General features: G+C 38.3%; 4 protein-coding genes across 5 annotated transcripts; 1 reads left to right on the top strand and 3 right to left on the bottom strand.

The window, feature by feature from the left end:
- Positions 1-385: 385 nt before the first annotated feature.
- On the bottom strand, positions 386-3,560 carry LOC131793066 (uncharacterized). Of its 2 annotated transcripts, none has more exons than XM_059110485.2 (4): positions 3,354-3,560; positions 2,770-3,121; positions 1,641-1,741; positions 386-899 (listed from the first exon to the last, which is right to left on the bottom strand). In XM_059110485.2, the coding sequence occupies exons 2-4, from the start codon at positions 3,084-3,086 to the stop codon at positions 445-447; spliced, it is 873 nt and encodes a 290-aa protein (XP_058966468.2). In that variant the 5' UTR covers positions 3,087-3,121; positions 3,354-3,560; the 3' UTR covers positions 386-444. The 2 variants fall into 2 exon arrangements, with proteins under 2 accessions (XP_058966468.2, XP_066024908.1); XM_066168811.1 differs by having other exon boundaries at positions 2,770-3,098.
- A 590-nt stretch (positions 3,561-4,150) lies between these two features.
- Positions 4,151-7,568, bottom strand: LOC131793078 (uncharacterized). Its single transcript, XM_059110493.2, has 3 exons — positions 7,228-7,568; positions 5,527-5,805; positions 4,151-4,827 (listed from the first exon to the last, which is right to left on the bottom strand). Exons 1-3 carry the CDS (start codon positions 7,550-7,552, stop codon positions 4,151-4,153), a joined length of 1,281 nt encoding a protein of 426 aa, XP_058966476.2. The 5' UTR covers positions 7,553-7,568.
- Positions 7,569-9,097: 1,529 nt separating this feature from the next.
- On the top strand, positions 9,098-15,431 carry LOC131793610 (integral membrane protein GPR180-like). The gene is made up of 10 exons (XM_059111042.2): positions 9,098-9,343; positions 9,752-9,883; positions 10,669-10,863; positions 11,215-11,321; positions 12,202-12,275; positions 12,383-12,432; positions 13,177-13,322; positions 13,828-13,971; positions 14,074-14,151; positions 14,773-15,431. The coding sequence occupies exons 1-10, from the start codon at positions 9,205-9,207 to the stop codon at positions 14,974-14,976; spliced, it is 1,269 nt and encodes a 422-aa protein (XP_058967025.2). The 5' UTR covers positions 9,098-9,204; the 3' UTR covers positions 14,977-15,431.
- Positions 15,432-16,168: 737 nt separating this feature from the next.
- On the bottom strand, positions 16,169-19,107 carry LOC131792945 (RNA-binding motif protein, X-linked 2-like). The gene is made up of 5 exons (XM_059110363.2): positions 18,980-19,107; positions 18,593-18,699; positions 17,961-18,012; positions 17,450-17,579; positions 16,169-17,032 (listed from the first exon to the last, which is right to left on the bottom strand). The coding sequence occupies exons 1-5, from the start codon at positions 18,991-18,993 to the stop codon at positions 16,250-16,252; spliced, it is 1,086 nt and encodes a 361-aa protein (XP_058966346.2). The 5' UTR covers positions 18,994-19,107; the 3' UTR covers positions 16,169-16,249.
- Between the last annotated feature and the right edge of the window lie 62 nt (positions 19,108-19,169).

Raw genomic sequence — 19,169 nt, 5'->3', positions numbered from 1 at the left:
GGGTATCAGTCGTGGTTGAGAGAGTTTAAAGGGGGGACCATGCAAAATTGACCGCCACTGAGGGGAGATCATTAGATACCACAGAACCTAAGGGAAGATTGGGTAACGTACATCGTGACTGCGACCAAAATGCTCCAACTTTCCCTCCAGCGACGTTGAACAATGGCCGCTTCCCTTTATCATTTCAAACTCGAGAGTTTTTATACTTTCCTCGCATGATGTAACGTCGAGCTTAAGTTTTTAACGACTTAAAGATCAATTTTTCGATGATTGTTTCAGTATCGAAGAAAATTAGATTACATTTTCATTTCAGATTCATTTGAACTTTTGTGTGAAAGGAGAGAAAATTTGAAAGTAATCGCTTTTTTCACTTAGAACACTCGAATTGAAGTGGAAAAATGATATCTGTAATGATAAACATTGCTTGGACATGTTTGTTGTCAGTTATAAGGACCTAGAGAATCCTCTTTTATCGAAATCGCCGAAACACCTTTCCGAATCGTCTTCTGAGGCTCCAGACAAAACACAGCGAACATAAAACTTTTTGATGTGCTCATCGAGAAACCATAGGGGCATACTTCCTTGCGAGAGCACGTGATAATGAAAATCCCGAATATCGTATTTTAACCCAAGGCTTGCTTCGGACTCATTGCGCATTCTCCATATCTCCAACTGGCCAATCATGTACGAATTCGCTTGACCAGGCCAAGCTTGGTAACGAGAAATTTCTTTCCGTACGATGTCGCTGTTGTCCCACATGTATTGTCTAAATATGGTCAATGCCTCATTACGTGACATGTTCTTGTAATGTAGACCCGTGTCGATGACGAGGCGTAGTGCTCGCCAGATTTGAGATTTTATAACCCCGTAATACCGTAATGGCTGCTCTGTGTATAGATCTAAGAGAGAAAAGAGGCAAAGCGTCGTGTTATTAAGGAGGTATGTCGATGGATTGAAATTCCTAAGTTTACTATTAAGAGATTTACCCTTTACACCGTAAGTGATTAGCATCTGATTTCTCCTTACAGTCCTACCGCTAAATCACACATTAACATGTGCATGAGACTGCAGGAAGTGATCGCCAACCAATTAGCTCCTAACTGTTGAACAAATTCTCCTTCTCAATACTGTAGGAAATGCATAGAGAACATTAAAGAGAATATGTATTTTGATGTGAGGGCATTAAGGTTTAAATGTAAGAATTATTAACTAAAAAGTAACTAAGATCTATTTATCATACTGAGTCAATGATTTTCTTCAAGTAAAATTAATTGAACCTTGCATGCGGGGCCAATATCAGAATAACACTTTAGAGCACTTTTACATTGAGCGTCGTAAAACTAAAACCAAAGAAACTACAACAGCCAATCAGAAAGAGGAAAATGCCTTGAAGAACCAATGAAAACTCAGTCAATGAAACCGGTTGAGGCGCGGGAAAACGCGAGTGACCAAGTCATAATTGCTGTTAGTTTTGCATCCAATTAGTTAGGGGCGTGCCGCGAGTTTTCTGGACCAATCGCAGAGCGAAGAAAGCAAAACAAGCGTAATCTCGGATTACTTTAGACACTCAGTTAAAAATGGCACTAACTAACGGACTTAACTAACTTCACAGACAACTGCTAACTGAAAATCGATGTTACCTGAATCGAGGCTCATGAGGGGATGTTCAGCGTAAGTCGCCCAGCCTTCCTTGTAAGCCATAATTGGACTTGGTTTTAATATACTTGGGCAAGGTGCTATCCTTCAAATGATAAAATAAAGACAGAGACGAACGTTACTTACTTTCATTGGTTACCATTTGTGATATTGTATAATGTAGCTTTAGCTTTCCGACAAAACTCTATAGTGGCAACATTTAGATGTGTAATGAAATGGTTTGACTTTTGCGCCTGTGGGTCAAACCTTGTGGGGTCATTTAAATGAAAGCTACTGGGCAGTTCTTCTGTATGATAATGTTTATTGCACAGTAAAAGGTGGTTCTGACATTGATGTGGGGAGTGACAATTCTAATGAGCAGATACTGACCTCTGACGAAGGGCTAACGCTCGAAACGTCACGTTTGTAACTCTTAATTGGCCAATCTACGTTATCAATTCAGTTGATAATACTTAATTACCCTGTTAGACTCTCCCACCGACGCAGCACCACAGTTTCTCTACAAATTTACCCCCTTCATTCAGTGATCGGAACTGTTTAATCTCAGCAATATAGTTCTAACTTTGAAGTCTTTTTACTGAACTCCAGTGTGTTGCCATCCGAATCTAGCGCATGAGCAGGCCCTAACTGTTAGTGCTGCGAGACACGCGTTTCACCGCCACCGGGTAGATTTGAGACGAGTCGGGGAAAGGTTCGCCAGGAATCTGGCACTAATAATGAGGTTTTATTATTAGTTCTAGACCCCTCCCGTTGCTCAAGGCCTCATATTTACCCGTGTTCGAAGAAACGCTCGTGCCAAAGCACGAATACTAAGGGCCAGCCCGTAGGCTAAACCGATTCAACCAGAAGTTTCTGATCACTCCTTTTATGTGGTGCAAGAAGATTTGAAAATTAATCCAGAGTGTGTAACCAAACCACAGATCTCTTTCATAGAGGAGGATATCATTTTCATTCTCCTATGAACGAACAGATAAGTCTTCATAGTTCCTCTCTAAAGTGAAAGGTATCTTGTTCTTGTTTAGTTGGCCAAGAGGGCCAAATTACATGCAAACAAATGATTACTAGTTAGCCTCGCCATTTATCAGGAGAGAGGTCCATCTATTGCGCACTTACCGGGGCTGGAATATTGCCTTGTAGCCCTCGGATTGAAGATGATGGCCAGGAACTGCCTCATGTACAGCTGTAGTCCATTCCATGTACTTACACCCCATTCGATCGACGAAAAATGGCAAGTTGTACCTGGCTGCGCGTCGACAGTCACCGACGGATGGCGTATGCGTTGCCACGCCAACGTACCGGGAAAAACTAATAACCGGCTCATCAGGGCAAGTTGGTATCGTCCTTCTGTCGCCATTGAAGTAAAACAGCTTGAGCAGCTTGCCTCGCAAGAATGTCATTGTACTGCGAACAGTTTCCATCCAGTGGGACATGGCGGTATAACGCTGAGGACAATAAATTGTTGCATCTGATCAAAAAAGAATTAAAGGCAAATAAATACAAAAATGCTGTCAAAAACAATACTTTAAGAATTCATCAAACAACTAGAAAAGACTTCGATAAGGGTATTTCGACGAGCCAATACAAGTGTTTATTACATTACACTGCGAATGAACAGAAAAGACGGGTGCAAATCAGTGTAGTTTAATAATAATGTTATGGAAGACCTGAATTTGATTCTGAATTTTGATAGTGCTAACCTTTATCATTTTTACACCTCTGAAATGCTTTCTCGTCCGATTCGTTTACGGGAAAAGGCTGCTTGTTGATGCAAAACGCGAAAGAGTTCAACTGGCGTTTAAATTCAGACACAGCCTCGCTTTCGTTTCTTTGACCTGTTATCTTCTTCGCTATGTTTACAGCTTGCTGGTGATACCTTGTCAGCTGTCTCCATCCAAGGTCATGCACCTCGTCTGACAGAAACAACAGTAGTTCATGTTACTAACATGGCTATACGTTTGACATGACAGAAGTTAATGAATTAAGAAATTTCTGAGTAGCTCTTAATTGTAAAGAGAACAAAAAGTTTCCACTTCAGCTCAAGGTAAGTTCTACTCTTTGGAATCGGAGAAGGTTAGATTACGGTTCATTTTGAGTTCTCGATGGCTAAAACGTGTCTTAAAAATCTGTCTCGTAGATCATATCTTTGCTATGGTTGCTTGTCTTGTTAAAATGATGATATGCTGAGCACCATTCACTTAAGGACCAATCAAATTTTATCGCCGGGGGGGGAGGGGTCGGAAGATTTTTTTTTTGGGGGGGGGTGTCAAATGGTTTTCAGGAGGAACGGGGGGGGGGAAATCAGTCGTCGCCAACTGAGTATAACGGTGGGACTACTGACAATTGACAGCCAATGAGGGAGAATTATCAGAAAACTACAAAAGCCGAGGGGGGATCAGGCAGATATTGTTGTGACACAAGTAAAATCAACCCGAATAATCCTTCCCCCCTCCCCCTCCCCCAGTCCCCTAGTTTGATATCATAATTTTCAGAATCACTACTTGCCTGGTGTATACTTTGTTGTGGTGAAATACGAAAGAATTTCCGCATACGCATCTTTTCCTTTCATTATCCCTTCTTTGCCATCCAATGTCTGGTTGGTCTTTATTGACGTCTTTGTCCCGTTGATATACACGTGATCAACGGGCCTTGTTCCCAGTCCACTGGATACATTGTCAGGCACGCAGTGTGCCATGTGATCATTTTCGAGATAATCAAACAAACTGACCATTGGCATTCCGATGAATTTGACGACACTGTTTGTTAGAGAGTCGGACATATTTTTTCCATACTTCTCAATCCACGAAGATAAATCTTGCGGTTTTACGTGTCTCGCATAGTTTTCTATACGATTGTGCACTCTATACCAGGATAGCACAGCCTCGGGAGATCTTTGCGTAAAAAGATCACGGTATTTTCCTTTCATGCAGTCAATACCCTCGACACACTCGCTTCTGGAGCGGATCATTCCAGATGTCACACCCCTCTGTAGGTTCAACTTGTACCGTTGGATTCCTTCTCGAAATTTTGGTAGCATCTTTATGAAATCTTCTGCAACTTTCAAAGTTTTGTTCTGATTTGTTAAAAATATGTAAAGGGCCATGTTTAAGTGAAGAGGTAGAGATGCGATTGGTTCCAATGTGCATCTCTGACTCGGACCCAGCATCCAAGCTCCTGATCGACACGGAGAAAAAAAATTATATGAGTCACGACGGCGAACACCCTCTGACTACAAGCATGTAAAATTCGATTATTTCGATACAGAAAATAAGAACAGTTTTTCGACGAAAAGAAAAAACTTTTCTTAAGAATTTTTTTGTTATCTTAGTGGAAATTATCGGCAAATTATAATTAATGACTTTTACTCCAATAAAACCATTATCTCCTTCGCAGCCGTTCTGTGGAATGTCAAGCAACACACTCTTCCACTCCTAGAGTGGAGGGAGAAGGGAGCGCTCTGTGACATCCCAGCGAACGGTTATGAAGAAGATTACTTAAACTATGGTTTTTTTTTCGAGGGCACTCTTTCTTTTCCATTTTGTTTTACGTTCAATCTTTACGTTCGTGTCGGTGGTAATCCTTTCAATTATTCTTCTTCCAAACGGAAAATGTAAGTTTATCGTATTCTATGATTCATCAATTGGTAAGCTTCAGTTCCAGTAGAAGAACCAAGAAGGAGAAGACATGGAGTATACGAAGTCTCCCAAACACTCCAGCACGTGGGGTCTCCAAGCGCGTGTTGACATCAAGTGTTATCTAAGTTGTTTCACGCGCTTTGAAGGCTTTCCTGCCACCAGACTCCTTCCTGCTGACAAAAAGAAAGGGCAATAGCTTGAAACCAAATAGAGAATACAGAGGTGCACTTTGGCTAACCTGTATAATAATTGTTTCCATAAGGTTTCCCGAAGAAATGTTTCAATTCGTGCTCCGCAACAGCTAATTGTCGTCTTTCATGTAGCTTTAGTTTTCCCACTTCCAAGCTAGCTTTTATCTCCAACAGTTCTTCATAGAGTCTCTTTGTTTGGTCAGTTAACTTTTTGACTGCCTGTGGCTCTGGGTTGTAAGGTTTAAATTGTTCTTTTGTGAGGTAACTTTTGTAAGGTGTAAAGCTGGTTTGTACTTCTCTTATCTTTCTGAAGAATGACTCTAAACCTACGGGACCGGAGAGAAAAAGGACAGAAAACACACTAAACTGACTGTAACATTGGTAAAGCGTAGAAAAAACAAGCAAACAATATAAAAACAAATCTTGTTGTGCCAAGCCCGAGGAAACCGTGGTTTCACTCATTATGGGGAAGTTACTTGCAGTTTATGGTTATTATTACACTACGAAATAAGAAAATGCACGAAAAGGGTGAAAATAATGTCAGTAGCGTGTATACATTGTAACAAACCTTAATTTTTTTGCGTTTTCAGGCGAAAGGAGGCAAGCAGGAGGCGAGTGCCTGGCGTAAACCAAGTATGAGAGGAGCGCCAAAAAAAAAAGACATCGAATTTTTTTTTTTTTTTTGGGAGGGGGTTGTTCGCTTGAAAGACACAAAAAATAGAGCGTCTTTTTTTTCAGGCTACGTTTACATCTGAACACGAAACGAGTTGGAAGAATTCGAGACATTTATTTGTCTCTGGTATTCCATACCTTCCGAGGAATTCTTCAGATAAGTCCCTGATTATAAGACGAAAAAGGTCCTGTATTGCTTATAAATCAAACTACAAAGCGTCATAATCGTGTTGTCTAAACACACCTATCGACCAATGAAAGCACGAATCGTAGTAATTCATATTTTTCCATATTTTTAGATGATTGTGCAATGAGGAAATTCCTAAAAATTCCTCCAGATGTCACAGAACCAGTTTGGAACATTACAAAATTAGCAACGGCAAGTTTTAATCGGGAGCTGGACAACTTTTTCGTTTCCATATGAGTTAGTCATTATTCTTTGCTCGAGGAATAGGACATTCAGATGTTTTCAAAGTTTGCCAAAAGCCACACGGGGGATGTGTTATGTAGGCCGCACAAAAGAAATGTGTAAGACTGAAGAAATAATATTTATGACAATATTGATAAGATATAGCATTGACATGACTTGAATGTTAGTTTGCCATTGAAGCTCAAATTTGTCGAACGGTTGTCAAAATAGTGAAGTCACAAAACTAATCAAAGAATTTTATCAGAAAGATTAAAATTCAATATTTTCCTTACATCGATTAAGTTATCCAAGAATTCTAAACAACAAAACCGCTGAGCATTGTTAAAAGTCATTTAGATCATAGTAAAATTTAAGATGCTTTGCTCTTAGGCAAATTCCTCGCTCCTTTTCAACACGATCGAAAAAGCCGATTACCCTGAAAAAATAGTCTGTCACGAGGACCATGATCTGAGACTTCAGCAGAAGAAAAAATAAATGACCAAAAGCAAACAAACAAATCAAAAATTCCTTACACGAGAATGATGCGTTGGCTATTGTGCCTATTAACTCGATGGACGAAATAAATCAGTAGCAATTAACGATGGTTGACTGGTACTGCCGGCAAAACATTTTAATACAAGACATCTGTCACAGAGATGACACCTACCTGCAAGCTGACCTCCTGACGAAAACGCACAGCGACTTTCTGTGACTGTCTTGTTTTCGCCAAATGTGTAGTTTTCTTTACTGTCGATCGTTTGATTGAAGGCAGAGTTCTTTTGCGTCTCTGGTGTCCGTGTTTGAGACAAAGTTATCAGCACTACTCCAGCTACAAGGAAGCAAAATCCCAACACGAAAACAAAGGCAGCTAAATGAAAGATGGAAACCTTCGATTTTCGTCGATTCATGCGCTCCAATGAGTCCGACTCAAGGGTCTTGCTTGAGGAATCGTGCCTCAAGGAAGACGCAAAGTTTAATTCGTGATCATCCATCGTTTAGCGTTGACAATAATTCTGTCGATTCTGATAGCATTTCAGGACAAAAGACACGTATAGACTGCAACGCAAAGAGCATTAAATTTGATACAGGATTATGTTCATTAGTGTTGATGTAATTTGTGACAGACATTGATGTATTTTGCCCGTTAGAACGCGCACTGGGCTCAAGGGGAATTTTCTAACATCAACAGCATAAACTCTTATAGAAATTTTTCATTAACTCGAAAAACCTATTAGTCTTGGGTGTTTGATCATTTCTCGTGGCCCGGGGGCACTTGCATTTGTTCTGGAATCCTCGCTAGCTTTCATACCACAGTTTACAATTGCAAGGTTTTATTTCAATTGGTCTTGCCACAATGACAATCCAAGCATTATTGCATATATATGTTAAAAATCTGACGTCTAATCCTTAAAATAATTCATATAAACAAAGAAAAGTCTAAATTATTATGTTCTTCAAATTTACATTTTTATCTTAATCTCTTATCTACCAGGAAATACTTATTACAATTTACCTGATGACAATATTTAGAACCGAAATTAAAATTTTGGCTTTGAGGATGAAGTCGTCTTATACAATCGTTATTTCTATTAGATGTCATCTTTGGGAAGGCTAAAAGTTCAATATCACACAGACTAACGTCGGTACTTCTTCCATTCAACGAGAGAGATTTGAGTTTATTTCGTGTTTGTAGTCACAGGAAACGTACACGAACAAGTAGAGAGCGATCGCTTCACCCTTTGACTCATAAAAAGCAAATATACATTCTTGTTAAAATGGTACAATCTCTGTTGTGGCTGGTAATTTGGTGATGCACCTTATCGTATTTCACTTTGGTAATAAAAAAAAACGACCATGATGCCACCACTAATGCCTTATCGTGCACTTAAAAATGCATATTGCTGATTTTTTGTTTGCCTCCAACAAATCTTATGCAAAACGATCTTGAATTATGTAGAAAAAGGTTATTTGCCTGGTGCAATTTTCTTGGAAAATTTTCGTATTTTTTAAAATAAAAAAGAAAGTAAGTTCCTTTGCAAATAAGATATGAAATGTTTTGCCTGTAATAACCATGCAACCAGTGTAAAATAACGGGATACGCGTATGTAAATATCCTTGCATTCAGTCGAATCGGTAATCTTTGGACGAAATCTTGGGTTTTTTTTGTTTTTTTTTCATGACTCGAGTTCTTTACTGTCAACTGGACATTTTCTTTTGGGAAACCGTATCTCTATTTGTGTCTTTTTTCAATTTCAAAGAAATTAAAACTAAATCTACTTTTTTATTTTTGCGTTTTTTGTTGTTGTTCTTTTTTCTGTTGGTTTTGTCGTATTTTGTTGTTGTTTTTTGTTTATTTTTCCAGTTTTTACTACTCACTGATTTTTACTTTGCCTTTTTTCTAGGTCAATTTCCTATGTTCCAAGTTCAACATAGTGGCTGGTTACCATCCACTACTACAATCCTCCAGTCCAAGGTTTTAGATTTCCAAGTACACGTGGCAACCGAACGCGCAAGCGTAAATTATTTTAACTAAAACATGGCGGATGGACAGACGCAGAGATACATTCCTCAGACAAATGGTCATTTAATGCGTATTTGACGCAAATTAATTCTTTAGATATTCTTTCTCACGAAAGATATCATTATGCCAAATCTCTGTTTCCTGGTGCTAGTTTTATTTAGCTTCCTAATGATCGTAAATTGTAGAACCTTGCGCGGTGTTTTCAGCTCTCGTTCGGCCCGAATGTATCAGGGTCAGTATCTGACTAAGTTCTGCTTTTACGGTAAGTTTTAATTCAGCTGGGAATGAATTTTTGTCTTTTCATTTATTAACCTACGATAACAGGAGACGCAATTTCAAGAAACACTCGTTTTATTATCCAGAGGTGTGTGTGAGCAGGAAGAATTTCAGCTTTCGCGAATTTTCGCGACAGCTGATTTCTGGGTTGTTAGATGTGCTTACCGCCAGTTCACCACGTATTGCTATGTTATATGAATATTATTTAAACTCGCCCTTCTGTGATTTTCCTCAGAAAATGGCCACGGAAAGCATGAGCCATGATGGCCAGCTAAATGTGTATCTGTCATTCCCGAAACACATAGATGACGCTTTTGAGGTGGAGCAGTTCTCGAGAGATTCTAGTGATTGCTTGTTGATTTAATTTTTCTTGTCATATCATTATGTACATTAGGTGATGCCCTGGTTACTTTTAAGTTAAACACAACCTCAAGTGGAAAGCTGTATTTTTTCCTTGACGAGAAATGGCCATTGGTGGAGCAAACATCACAGTGTCAGAACAGGCTTGATATGGCTCAATATTCATGTAAGTCGAACAACTTTATTTGTTTGATACTCATGAATGGTAAAGACTCTCTCTGTTTAACAAATAGAGAAGCCTTGACTGTGCTCTGTTCTGTTATAAAGCACGCAGGAAGCGGCTAGAGCACGAAAGAAGTGTAGGGAGAAACACGAGATGTAGTCGAGTGTTTCTTCCCACTTCTTGAGTGCGTAAGTAAAATTACGGCACCTGGTATGTTTACAAACCTTTGTTTGATTCTTCTGTCGCTACTTGCCGGCTCGCTTCAGTTCCGAAATTTCACTTTCAATTATCGGAAAAAAGCTAAAAAGAAGTCCTGGAAAAGCTCGAACATAGTACAATTGGCAGATGGCGTAACAGCTGTAGCTCAGCTCTATGTTCTATACTCTCATAGAGCACGCTCTTTCAACCAATGACAGCGCGCGTTATATCCAAACTTTATTATAAATGCACATAGAGAATGTCCCTTCCACATTATCAGATATTTTAGGGTCTGCACACAATGTATGACAGACCTCTTTAACTTCAAGAAATGACCAACATATAACCTCTCCCTTTAAGATCCATACATTGTCCAGCAAACAGGTAATGAGAAAACTCGAACTTGTCAGAGAGAAGTTGATATCTTGAATGAACTAGAAATTAAAAGTGTAGCAGCCAGAGGGGTGAACTAACAATCAGATCTTTGGAGTTAAAGGGTTAACTTGGATGATTTATACTTATAATTGAGCCATTAATGAATTATCAATTATGGAGATCCTTTTTAACCACTATTGCTGGGCCTCTTTCAGTTGCACTTGAAACTACATCAGGAGAAAATAAGTTTTCCCCTTGGGATGACCCCAAGGTATGGTATGTTCTGTATGCGGATTCTGTGACCTGTGACCCTAGTGTGCCAGCTCTTGATAACATTGCATTCACTTTAGAAATGCTTAATCCTGATTCTGGTGGAAAACCAACAAATCACTGTGGCTGTGATGAGACAGGTCAGCATTTGTATTGTAAAATGAGTTAAACTTTACAGTATCTGGGTTTGTGGAAGTTCTGATGAAGAATTCTTGTTCTGGAACAAAAATTAGGAAGGCTCCAGAATCCAAGCAATTCATGTTTTGAATCTGATGGTAACCAGATTAAGTCCTTTGCCATTCTTAAGTGGCCAGTAGTTTCTCCCAGTTTCTGTACAACAAAACAGGAAGAAATTACCAAGAGTGTTGCCACTTTCCCCAAGATGTAATGTTCATCCATCAGAGGTTATACTTGCTTCCTCTTCTGTTTCCAATTGCAAGCCTCATCAGTATATTTTCAGGAGCAACAGGATTTTATTATTTTATTTACAGGTTTGCTTTCATTCTATGAGGTGCTGGCATTCCTTTACTTTGCTGGAGCAATAGCTTATGGTCAGCGTCTGTGGCAGACTATACAGAAAGGAGGACCCATGCACTTGGTATGTTTGTATTAACCCTTTTCACCTTAACATCATTATGCATATTCTCCACGCTGTTCTCTATACATTTCCTAAGGTGCTGACAAGGAGAATTTGTTTAACAATCAAGAGCTTCTTTAGTTTGCGATCATTTCTTTTACCTCAATGTGTGATTCCAGGGTGAAACCGTAAGGAGAAATTTTATGCTAGTGACTCTTAGGGGTAAAAGGGTTAACCTTGGTCAAGTTATCAGTTCTTCTTACTAAAGATCAAGCATTCCTTTTACTGCTACGGAAAGGAATTTTATGTCAAATTAAAATAGTATGATTTTGCTTAGTTGGTTGTGTTTGCTGTCATTGTTCCTTTCTGGTGATAAAAGAAGGCCAGATTTGTAGTGCATAGCATTGCAGATTAAGATGTTTCATTTTGAACCCCAGAACCAGTTTCTTGAAAGTCCTGGTAGCTCTATGGGCCCAAAGCCATTTTTTTAAAATTTTTAATTTAATGGATAAATGTGTGGATCTTAGCTAAACAATTAGTCCACTTTGTTTCATTGTCTGATATTTTCAGTCTGAATTTCAAAACTACCAATACATGTGTCTCATTCTTGAATGCAATTTTGAGTATTGGTAGCTAATTGGCCTGGTGTGTGTCACTCGTGTTTCTTGCACAAGAATTTACCAAAAATCTGCTGTAAGAGCCTGAATCTTGGCAACTTCATGCCAAGTTGAATCATGTCCAGGTTCCAACAGTGTCAAAACCTCAACCTACTGTGGACAGTCTTTTACATTATTTTAAGAGTCCACTTAAAATCCATATTTGCTTTTAATTATATCCACACATGAGACTGGCCTCAATAAAATATTACTGTTGAGACATTCTTGTTTTGTGTAATCTTTAGGTGATCAAAATGCTGTCAATAGCCCTGATTTACCAAGGCATAGGACACTTTCTCACTCTCATTCATATCTACAGGTATTCACAATTTTTATTTTCATTTGCACAGATTTTGTGGTGAAAGTTTTAATCATAAGCATGTAATCACTTGATTATTCTAACTGTTACAATTTTTTAAACCCTAGATATTCCAAGGATGGTGAAGGCTATCCTCTTCTTGATAATCTCTCCACAGGTAAACATTGTGAAAGAAAGTTACTTTATTACACATAGTCTTCTTACTACACTCAACCCTTTAGCTCCCATGAGTGACCAAGACAGACTTTCTTCTTACAATATCAATACAATATCAACCAGACAAGTGATGAGAATAAAGAAAACTATAAATTTTTTGGATAATTCATTGATCCAGTACTAAATTCTCTGAGCTAACATTATAAGAATCATATGGTTGACAGTAAGGAGAATTACAAATTTGGTCTGGGAGTTAAAGGGTTAAGTTGTTTCAATTGCCATTCCCATGAATAGAGATGCATTATAAGCATCTCATCAAGGAGAACAGACTTAATTCTTAAACCCTTAAGAGTTGTAAGAATCTAATTTCTCCCAACAGTATCACCTCTGAATCAAACATTAAGGTTACGAGAGTTAAGGAAATGATCGCAAACTCAAGAAGCTCTTGTTTGTTAAACAACTTCTCCTAATTATAACTACCATATGAAATTCACTCCTTCTCCCTCATTCCATTTAGATTGTACATTGCTAATGCTCACCTCATATTAAAGACTCTTGATTCCAGTCAAAGAGGGTAAATAGAGATATAGTATACACAATGCAAGAATCAAACCTTTGCAAAGTACTTCTTGTTGAGCAGGTCACACCATACCCTTTCAGGCCAAACATCAGGACCATGACCTCTTCCCTTCTGGGGTAAATCCAACAAAAACTTTAATCTTTTGTATTCAATATTTTATTACAGCAGCTAATGGCCTTGCAGGATATCAGATGTTATTGATGATGGCCAAGTTATCTACAGGATGGACTCTGAGTTCTTCTTTTTCAACTCTGGATCCAAAACAAATGAAGCAGATTAATATTGGTGTTATTGTAGTTTCAGGTTTTGAGGTGGGTTGCCAACCACTTCCTAAACTAACACTTGACACAGTTATTTGATTGAAACTGATGCTGGAAATGTCAACTTAAGAATCTCTTTATGGTGACCAATTCACATCACCTACTCAGATGATGAAACCAAATTATGTTGTTATACCCCTACAAACATAGCACTACAGTTTCTTTTAATTATAAAATTAATCTCATTATTCAACAACAACATAAAATGCCTTTTTGACATATTCACTTTTTCCTCATTTGGGAAGCAAGATCTCAATTACTGGTAATGGAATACATCAATAAGGTTGTGGAACACATCATGGAAAGTCTTAGAATTTTAAGATTTTTAAAAAAATGAACCTTTGTGAACTCAGTTTGCAAGGGCTTTTGTGGCACCAACTTTATCTCTGATTTCTCTTGAATTGTGCTTGGGAAAAATTTACAAAAGAAGGATTTCTGCCATTAGAATTTTAATTATGACAGCCTACCCTAATTTATCATCTGCTTTTATTTGCAGGTCATGTTGTCATTTTGGGATATGACTCTTCTTTTAGTTCTTATAAAAATTTTGATAGCTGGTGGCTTTGGTGTCAACATTAGTAAGAAAATCACAGAAGAACGAAGTACACTCCGTAGGGAATTTTATAATAAGTTTGCAAAGGTGGGTATCATGTTTTAATGATGCATATACATGTACCCCATGTTTCATGTTGCAGACTGAGGTAGTTCATAAAAACTAAGGTAACTGCATTTTTGTTTTCAGTGTTGTTTGACATGGCTTTTAGCATACCCAGCTTTAGCAATTTTGTCATTGGTATTACCTGTTCATTCAAGATTTAAGGTAACTATGATTAAATTCAGATCAAGGTACAGTGTATCACAAATAGGTTTGATTATAAACAACTCACTTTTGAACAGGACATGATAAGGGGTGGTTTATTTCTCAAAGGTTAAATGTGATTACTGCTACTTGAAATAGTGTATGATTGGGTATATGCTGCAGGCCCCTCAAAACCCCTACCTTATCATAGTCTATTCTGTGGCTGCTTATAGACCATCTGGGTCACTTATTGGCAAAATGTGATTTTTTGCAATCCCAACTTTGTCACTTTTTGTCCATAAAACCTTATGTACACCAACCTAAAATAAATTGGTTCATTTGTTGATTTGAATTTAGATCACTTTACTTTTTGCCTTCAATACAAACTTTCTGGTAATTTGCTAACTGACCCTACCTACAAGAATTTTCTTACCCCCAAAATCCTGAAAATTCACAACCCCATTCTATTCACTCTTTTAAACATGTAACACCATTATAGTCAATCCAGAAGTGAAAATATGACCCCATCTGCAGCAAACTCCCATCCCCTGCCTCCCCCAGCTTCTGCTATCCCTACACTGTTAGAAGTGAACTAACTTGAAACTGAACATTCATAAATACTTATATATCTGTTGATTTCAGGTTATCACATGGGGCTTGTTGACTGCTCAGTCCATGTCAATCCTTTTGCTATACAGACTCTTTTTATCAAGGAGTTTATATTGGGAGGTATCTTCTCTTGCAACCAGTACTCTTCCTCTTCGCATGGACAGAAGTGAAGGCAGCAAGACATACAACTCTGAGACTAGGACTGTTAGAATACACAAACACATTGCTGTTAATTGAATACAAACATCTCTCTGTTATTTAGGGCTAATGGAATGATAAGGTCCATGATATCAGATAGAGGAGCTCTGATAGGGTTAGTAAGTCCTCGTGATAAGATGAATTTAACCATATCTGACAGAGCCTGCAAGAAAAGCTGTCATTATTAACTTGTGGCATAAGCATTTCTTTGCCTGTGAGGGCTTGTGCAACGGGAGCTGGTAAGAGGTTTCTGAGGGGTTTGGCAGACACCTCGGAACCCCCCCCCCCCCCCCCAAGTATTTAACCTTTCTGGAAGACAAAGAAATGCTTGTGCTGTAGTGCTTATCACAAGGGCCTGCCCATGGGATATCTGCAATTGACAAGTGGCAAACCCTCTCTTCACCTTTAAACCCTTAACCTTCCAAAGGCTCTGCTATACTTATGACTAGAGACCATTGTCATGCACTGTTTTGTTTCTGTATCATTAATTGAACATCATCTCATGTCAATGACTGCATGAAGTCAAATCAATTTGTCTTCTAAAGACTTGCAGTGATGTTCAAGTCGTTTTGTGTCTCCCTCAATAACGTGTGGACTCTAAGGTTTCAGATCCAAACTTGCTACTTTGTGCTCTTCTGCCTCAGTCATCATTTTTACAGACTTTCACATGCAGAAGAAAAATGATTTACACCAATATCCAATCTCCCTGCAATGCTGCTTTGCTATTGAAACCGGGGTTAAAGGCATTTTCTAAAATAACCGAGCACCCTGATTGGTCAAACACTTATTGTGTCTTGCAATGGTAAATTCAGAGAAAAATTGAAGTTTATTTTATAAAAGCATTAGATGGCTTATCCTATTGGTTTTGTGTGATGTTGGGAAAACAACAAAAAGGTTGTAAATCACTCGCCTCTGGCTCGTGATTTTTCAAACTTTTCTCATGTTCTCCCATCATCCTGTGTGGGTCACCAATTGAAAAAGCGGTTTATTGCATAATATAAAACAAATAAAATTGCATAGTTTGCATGTTACAAAAAAATACAGTATGTTGAAGTTCAATTTTTTCTACATGTGCTAGTCATGTATTTGGAAAACCTTTCTACAGTGTGGTAAATTCCAAGTTACTGACAATCTAAAGCTATAATTTCTTTGAGTTACCATGAATTATAAGATTTTCAGGTATCAAAAAAATTCTTTATCAAATGTAAATGGATATTTTATTACAATAAAATCATGAAGCAACAATTTTGTTTGGTATTGCTTTCAAACCTAAGTTTTTTTAGGAACTGGGAACAATTTGGTTTGAAACCCGTCATCTTCTGTCCCTTCGATCACTGAAGTTATTTCTGTCCCGTCTCTCATACTTCCTACTTTCATCTCGATGATCTCCTGGCCTATTGAACCTGTCTCTTTTTCTTTCAGCTACCTCATGCCCTCTATTGTCACGCGATGAGTTGCGATAGTCTCTGTCTCTGTGCTCCTTTCGGTTACTAGTTATGTGATTGTCACGGAATTCGTGAGTATGTGCTTCACGGTCACGCTCACGAATATATTGTTCACGATTGCGTGCTTCACGATCGCTTTCATTAATTTCTCGCTCACGCTTACGATCACGGATGTGCCCATCGCGGACATGTTTGTTTGAATCTCTACCCTGTTTATTAGTGTGATGGTCTCTAAAATCCTGATCACGTCCACTGTCGTGCACTACACTAGCTTTCACATTCCGCAAATCACGGTCATGAGACAGATCTCTGTCATTCCCTTCCCTTTTGTTATCAGACCCAAGCACACTTCTCTTTTTACTGGTAGGTTCTTCAAGATCCTTTTGCCCTAAGCTGGACAACATTTTCTTTCTCTTTTGCACTTTCTCTTCTTTGAGTTTCTTGTCTTTCTTTGCTTTTTTCTCTTTCTTTCTTTTCTTTGGTAGTTCAAGGATCTCCTCATCTTCTGAGGCTGGTGGTGATGGTGAAGGTGTTTTAGGGGCACAGCCTTCCTCAATAATCTCCTTTCTTTTCCCATGTTCATCCTTTTCATCACTTAATGGTCTTCGATAATTTGAGCAGTGATCCACTCTGATTATTCTGCCACCAAGCTTTAGAAAAGACACAAACAATCCTATTGTAAGTTTAAAAACTGTACAGTGTACTACAGGAATTAAAATAAAAAAAGGGCATGCTCCAAACATAATGTAATACAAACTAGTGAATAGCATCCAATTGCTCTTTATAACATGACCCCCCAATCACTCATAAGGTCAAGTAAGTAGATGAAATGATAATTAAAGAATATCTTGATTGTTGAACAAATTCTTCTCATCAGAACCTTAGGAAATGTACTAGGGAGAACAATAAGGAGGATACATATACTAATATTAAGGAGGCAATATGAAAGTGTCCCAAACCAGAATCTTTGCAGAATACTGAGAGTTTTATTAATACTCAGTCAGTTGATAGTATGATTAATTATGACTGTTTCCTCTTTGAAAACATTAATGAGTGGAAAATCTGACCTTGATTCCATTGAAGTTGTCCACAGCTAATATTGTGCTTCGCTGGTCTTCATAACACAAAAAGCAAAATCCTTTTGATTTTCCAGTTTTCTTGTCTCTCACCAGATTTATGTTCACAATTTCCCCATACCTATCCATAAATGCCAAATCAAAGTGAGAAAACAATGATCCAAATAGACAGAATTATGCAAATAGACAATTTTTGAGCAGGTTCAAGAGGCTTAATTGGTTACAAAAAATGGTTTGCTTCTGAAAGAAGCACTGCTAATAGATTTAGAAGATTGACCCCATTGTTAACATTTTAGTTATTTAATACCCATGTTTGTTGTTTGTAGAAGTGACAGACATTTTCACAATCTAAATGGCAGTCATCATCATCTTCATGATATCTAAATTTTTAAACAACACTGCTGCTAGAGAAACTTGAACATCAGCAAAAGGTGGCCATCTTAACAGTAAACAAACTAATGTGAGTGAAGAGAAATTATCAATCAGAAATCTGACAACTTACTGTGAAAACACACACAGGACATCGCCCTCAGTGAGATCAAAAGGTAGGCCACCTGCAAAGAGAGAGCTTACAGTTAATGTAAGGACATGTATTTGCAAGAGTGCATGACATGAGCAACTGACAGCATCCATCAATAAGCCAGGGGTTTTCATAACAGGCTGCCAATGTTGTGATAGGCAGCTGTGGCCAAAAAAGGGGGCTGAATGGCAACATCCAAACAAGAGAGCCTTCACACATGCTAGACAAATGGCCATACATGGTCTCAAAAGTGGCAGCAGACCAATGGTAACCAGCTTTTAATGAAACCCCTGGATTAAATTACATGCATACATACATTCCCAGAGTTCTACTATACTGCATAGACCAGCCCCTCACATTTAGGAGGTTGCATCTTCCTGAGTTTTTCCACAAATCCCTCTCATAATTGGCTACTTTACTGCAATTAAAGTTTTCTTTAAAGCAGTTTCAATGAATTTTTACTCACTGGTCTGTGTCTTAAAAAGGGGCATAATGGTAAAGGTTATCTTGGGCAGCATTTTGTGCACAGAAAATGAAAGGCACAATGAAATTGGTTATCAGTGGCAAGGTAGCTCATTTTGACGGTGGGTATGAAAGCTTTTAATCAGCGTTACCTATGAAGACGTAAGCACTATCTTTGTACTGCTTGTGCCATGCCTGGCTGTCCTCCACACCCATCTCCAACATCCTTTCATTCATTTTCTGAATGTTTTTGACGTTTCTGTGAAGAGTAATACACTGATCACTAGAAATTCAACTCTGAACTGACAGCTGTGTGAACAAACCTTGGACTAAGATTGGTAACCTTGTAACGACGCGTACATTTGCACTTCAAACACGAGCGAAAGAATAAATATTGAATGAGAGATCTTAACAAAACATAAGCCCCGCTCTTTGGAAGTTGGTTGCATTATCTGCCAACAGCGCACACATATCTACCGACGGACCATAAGTAATGTATCTATTTTCGTGAAACTACGATGATCAATCGATTTACTCACGTTAAAGGATTCATGGTTATCTTCAGGCTTCTATATTCTTTAATTTAGATGAAAAAATTGGCGTTATTTCTGGCTTTTATTGCGATATTTCTTCCTCTTCAAATCTTTACAATGGTTTACAAAATGGCGCCGATTTCAACACTGACCAGCGTTGCGTGGACTCACTTTATCCAAATTAGGTAAAGATGGC

Source organism: Pocillopora verrucosa, chromosome 6, assembly GCF_036669915.1.
Source record: "Pocillopora verrucosa isolate sample1 chromosome 6, ASM3666991v2, whole genome shotgun sequence".
Lineage (NCBI taxonomy): Eukaryota > Metazoa > Cnidaria > Anthozoa > Scleractinia > Pocilloporidae > Pocillopora > Pocillopora verrucosa.
The sequence above is the reverse complement of the archived record's forward strand: the minus strand, read 5'-3'. Positions and strand labels throughout refer to the sequence as shown.

Excerpts from the sequence above, each read along its gene's own strand:
- LOC131793066 (XM_066168811.1), bottom strand. Across the intron at positions 1,742-2,769 it reads AAGGCAATATTCCAGCCCCG|GATAGCACCTTGCCCAAGTA; the intron begins GTAAGTGCGCAA and ends TATCATTTGAAG. Across the intron at positions 900-1,640 it reads CCTCATGAGCCTCGATTCAG|ATCTATACACAGAGCAGCCA; the intron begins GTAACATCGATT and ends TTTCTCTCTTAG.
- LOC131793078 (XM_059110493.2), bottom strand. The coding sequence starts at position 7,552 with ATGGATGATCACGAATTAAACTTTGCGTCTTCCTTGAGGCACGATTCC. Across the intron at positions 5,806-7,227 it reads GTCAGGAGGTCAGCTTGCAG|GTTTAGAGTCATTCTTCAGA; the intron begins GTAGGTGTCATC and ends CCGGTCCCGTAG. Across the intron at positions 4,828-5,526 it reads TGGAAACAATTATTATACAG|GAGCTTGGATGCTGGGTCCG; the intron begins GTTAGCCAAAGT and ends CGTGTCGATCAG.
- LOC131793610 (XM_059111042.2), top strand. The coding sequence starts at position 9,205 with ATGCCAAATCTCTGTTTCCTGGTGCTAGTTTTATTTAGCTTCCTAATG. Across the intron at positions 12,433-13,176 it reads TCTTGATAATCTCTCCACAG|CAGCTAATGGCCTTGCAGGA; the intron begins GTAAACATTGTG and ends ATTTTATTACAG. Across the intron at positions 13,972-14,073 it reads TTTATAATAAGTTTGCAAAG|TGTTGTTTGACATGGCTTTT; the intron begins GTGGGTATCATG and ends TTTTGTTTTCAG.
- LOC131792945 (XM_059110363.2), bottom strand. Across the intron at positions 17,580-17,960 it reads GTCCTGTGTGTGTTTTCACA|GTATGGGGAAATTGTGAACA; the intron begins GTAAGTTGTCAG and ends ATTTATGGATAG. Across the intron at positions 17,033-17,449 it reads ACAACTTCAATGGAATCAAG|CTTGGTGGCAGAATAATCAG; the intron begins GTCAGATTTTCC and ends TCTTTTCTAAAG.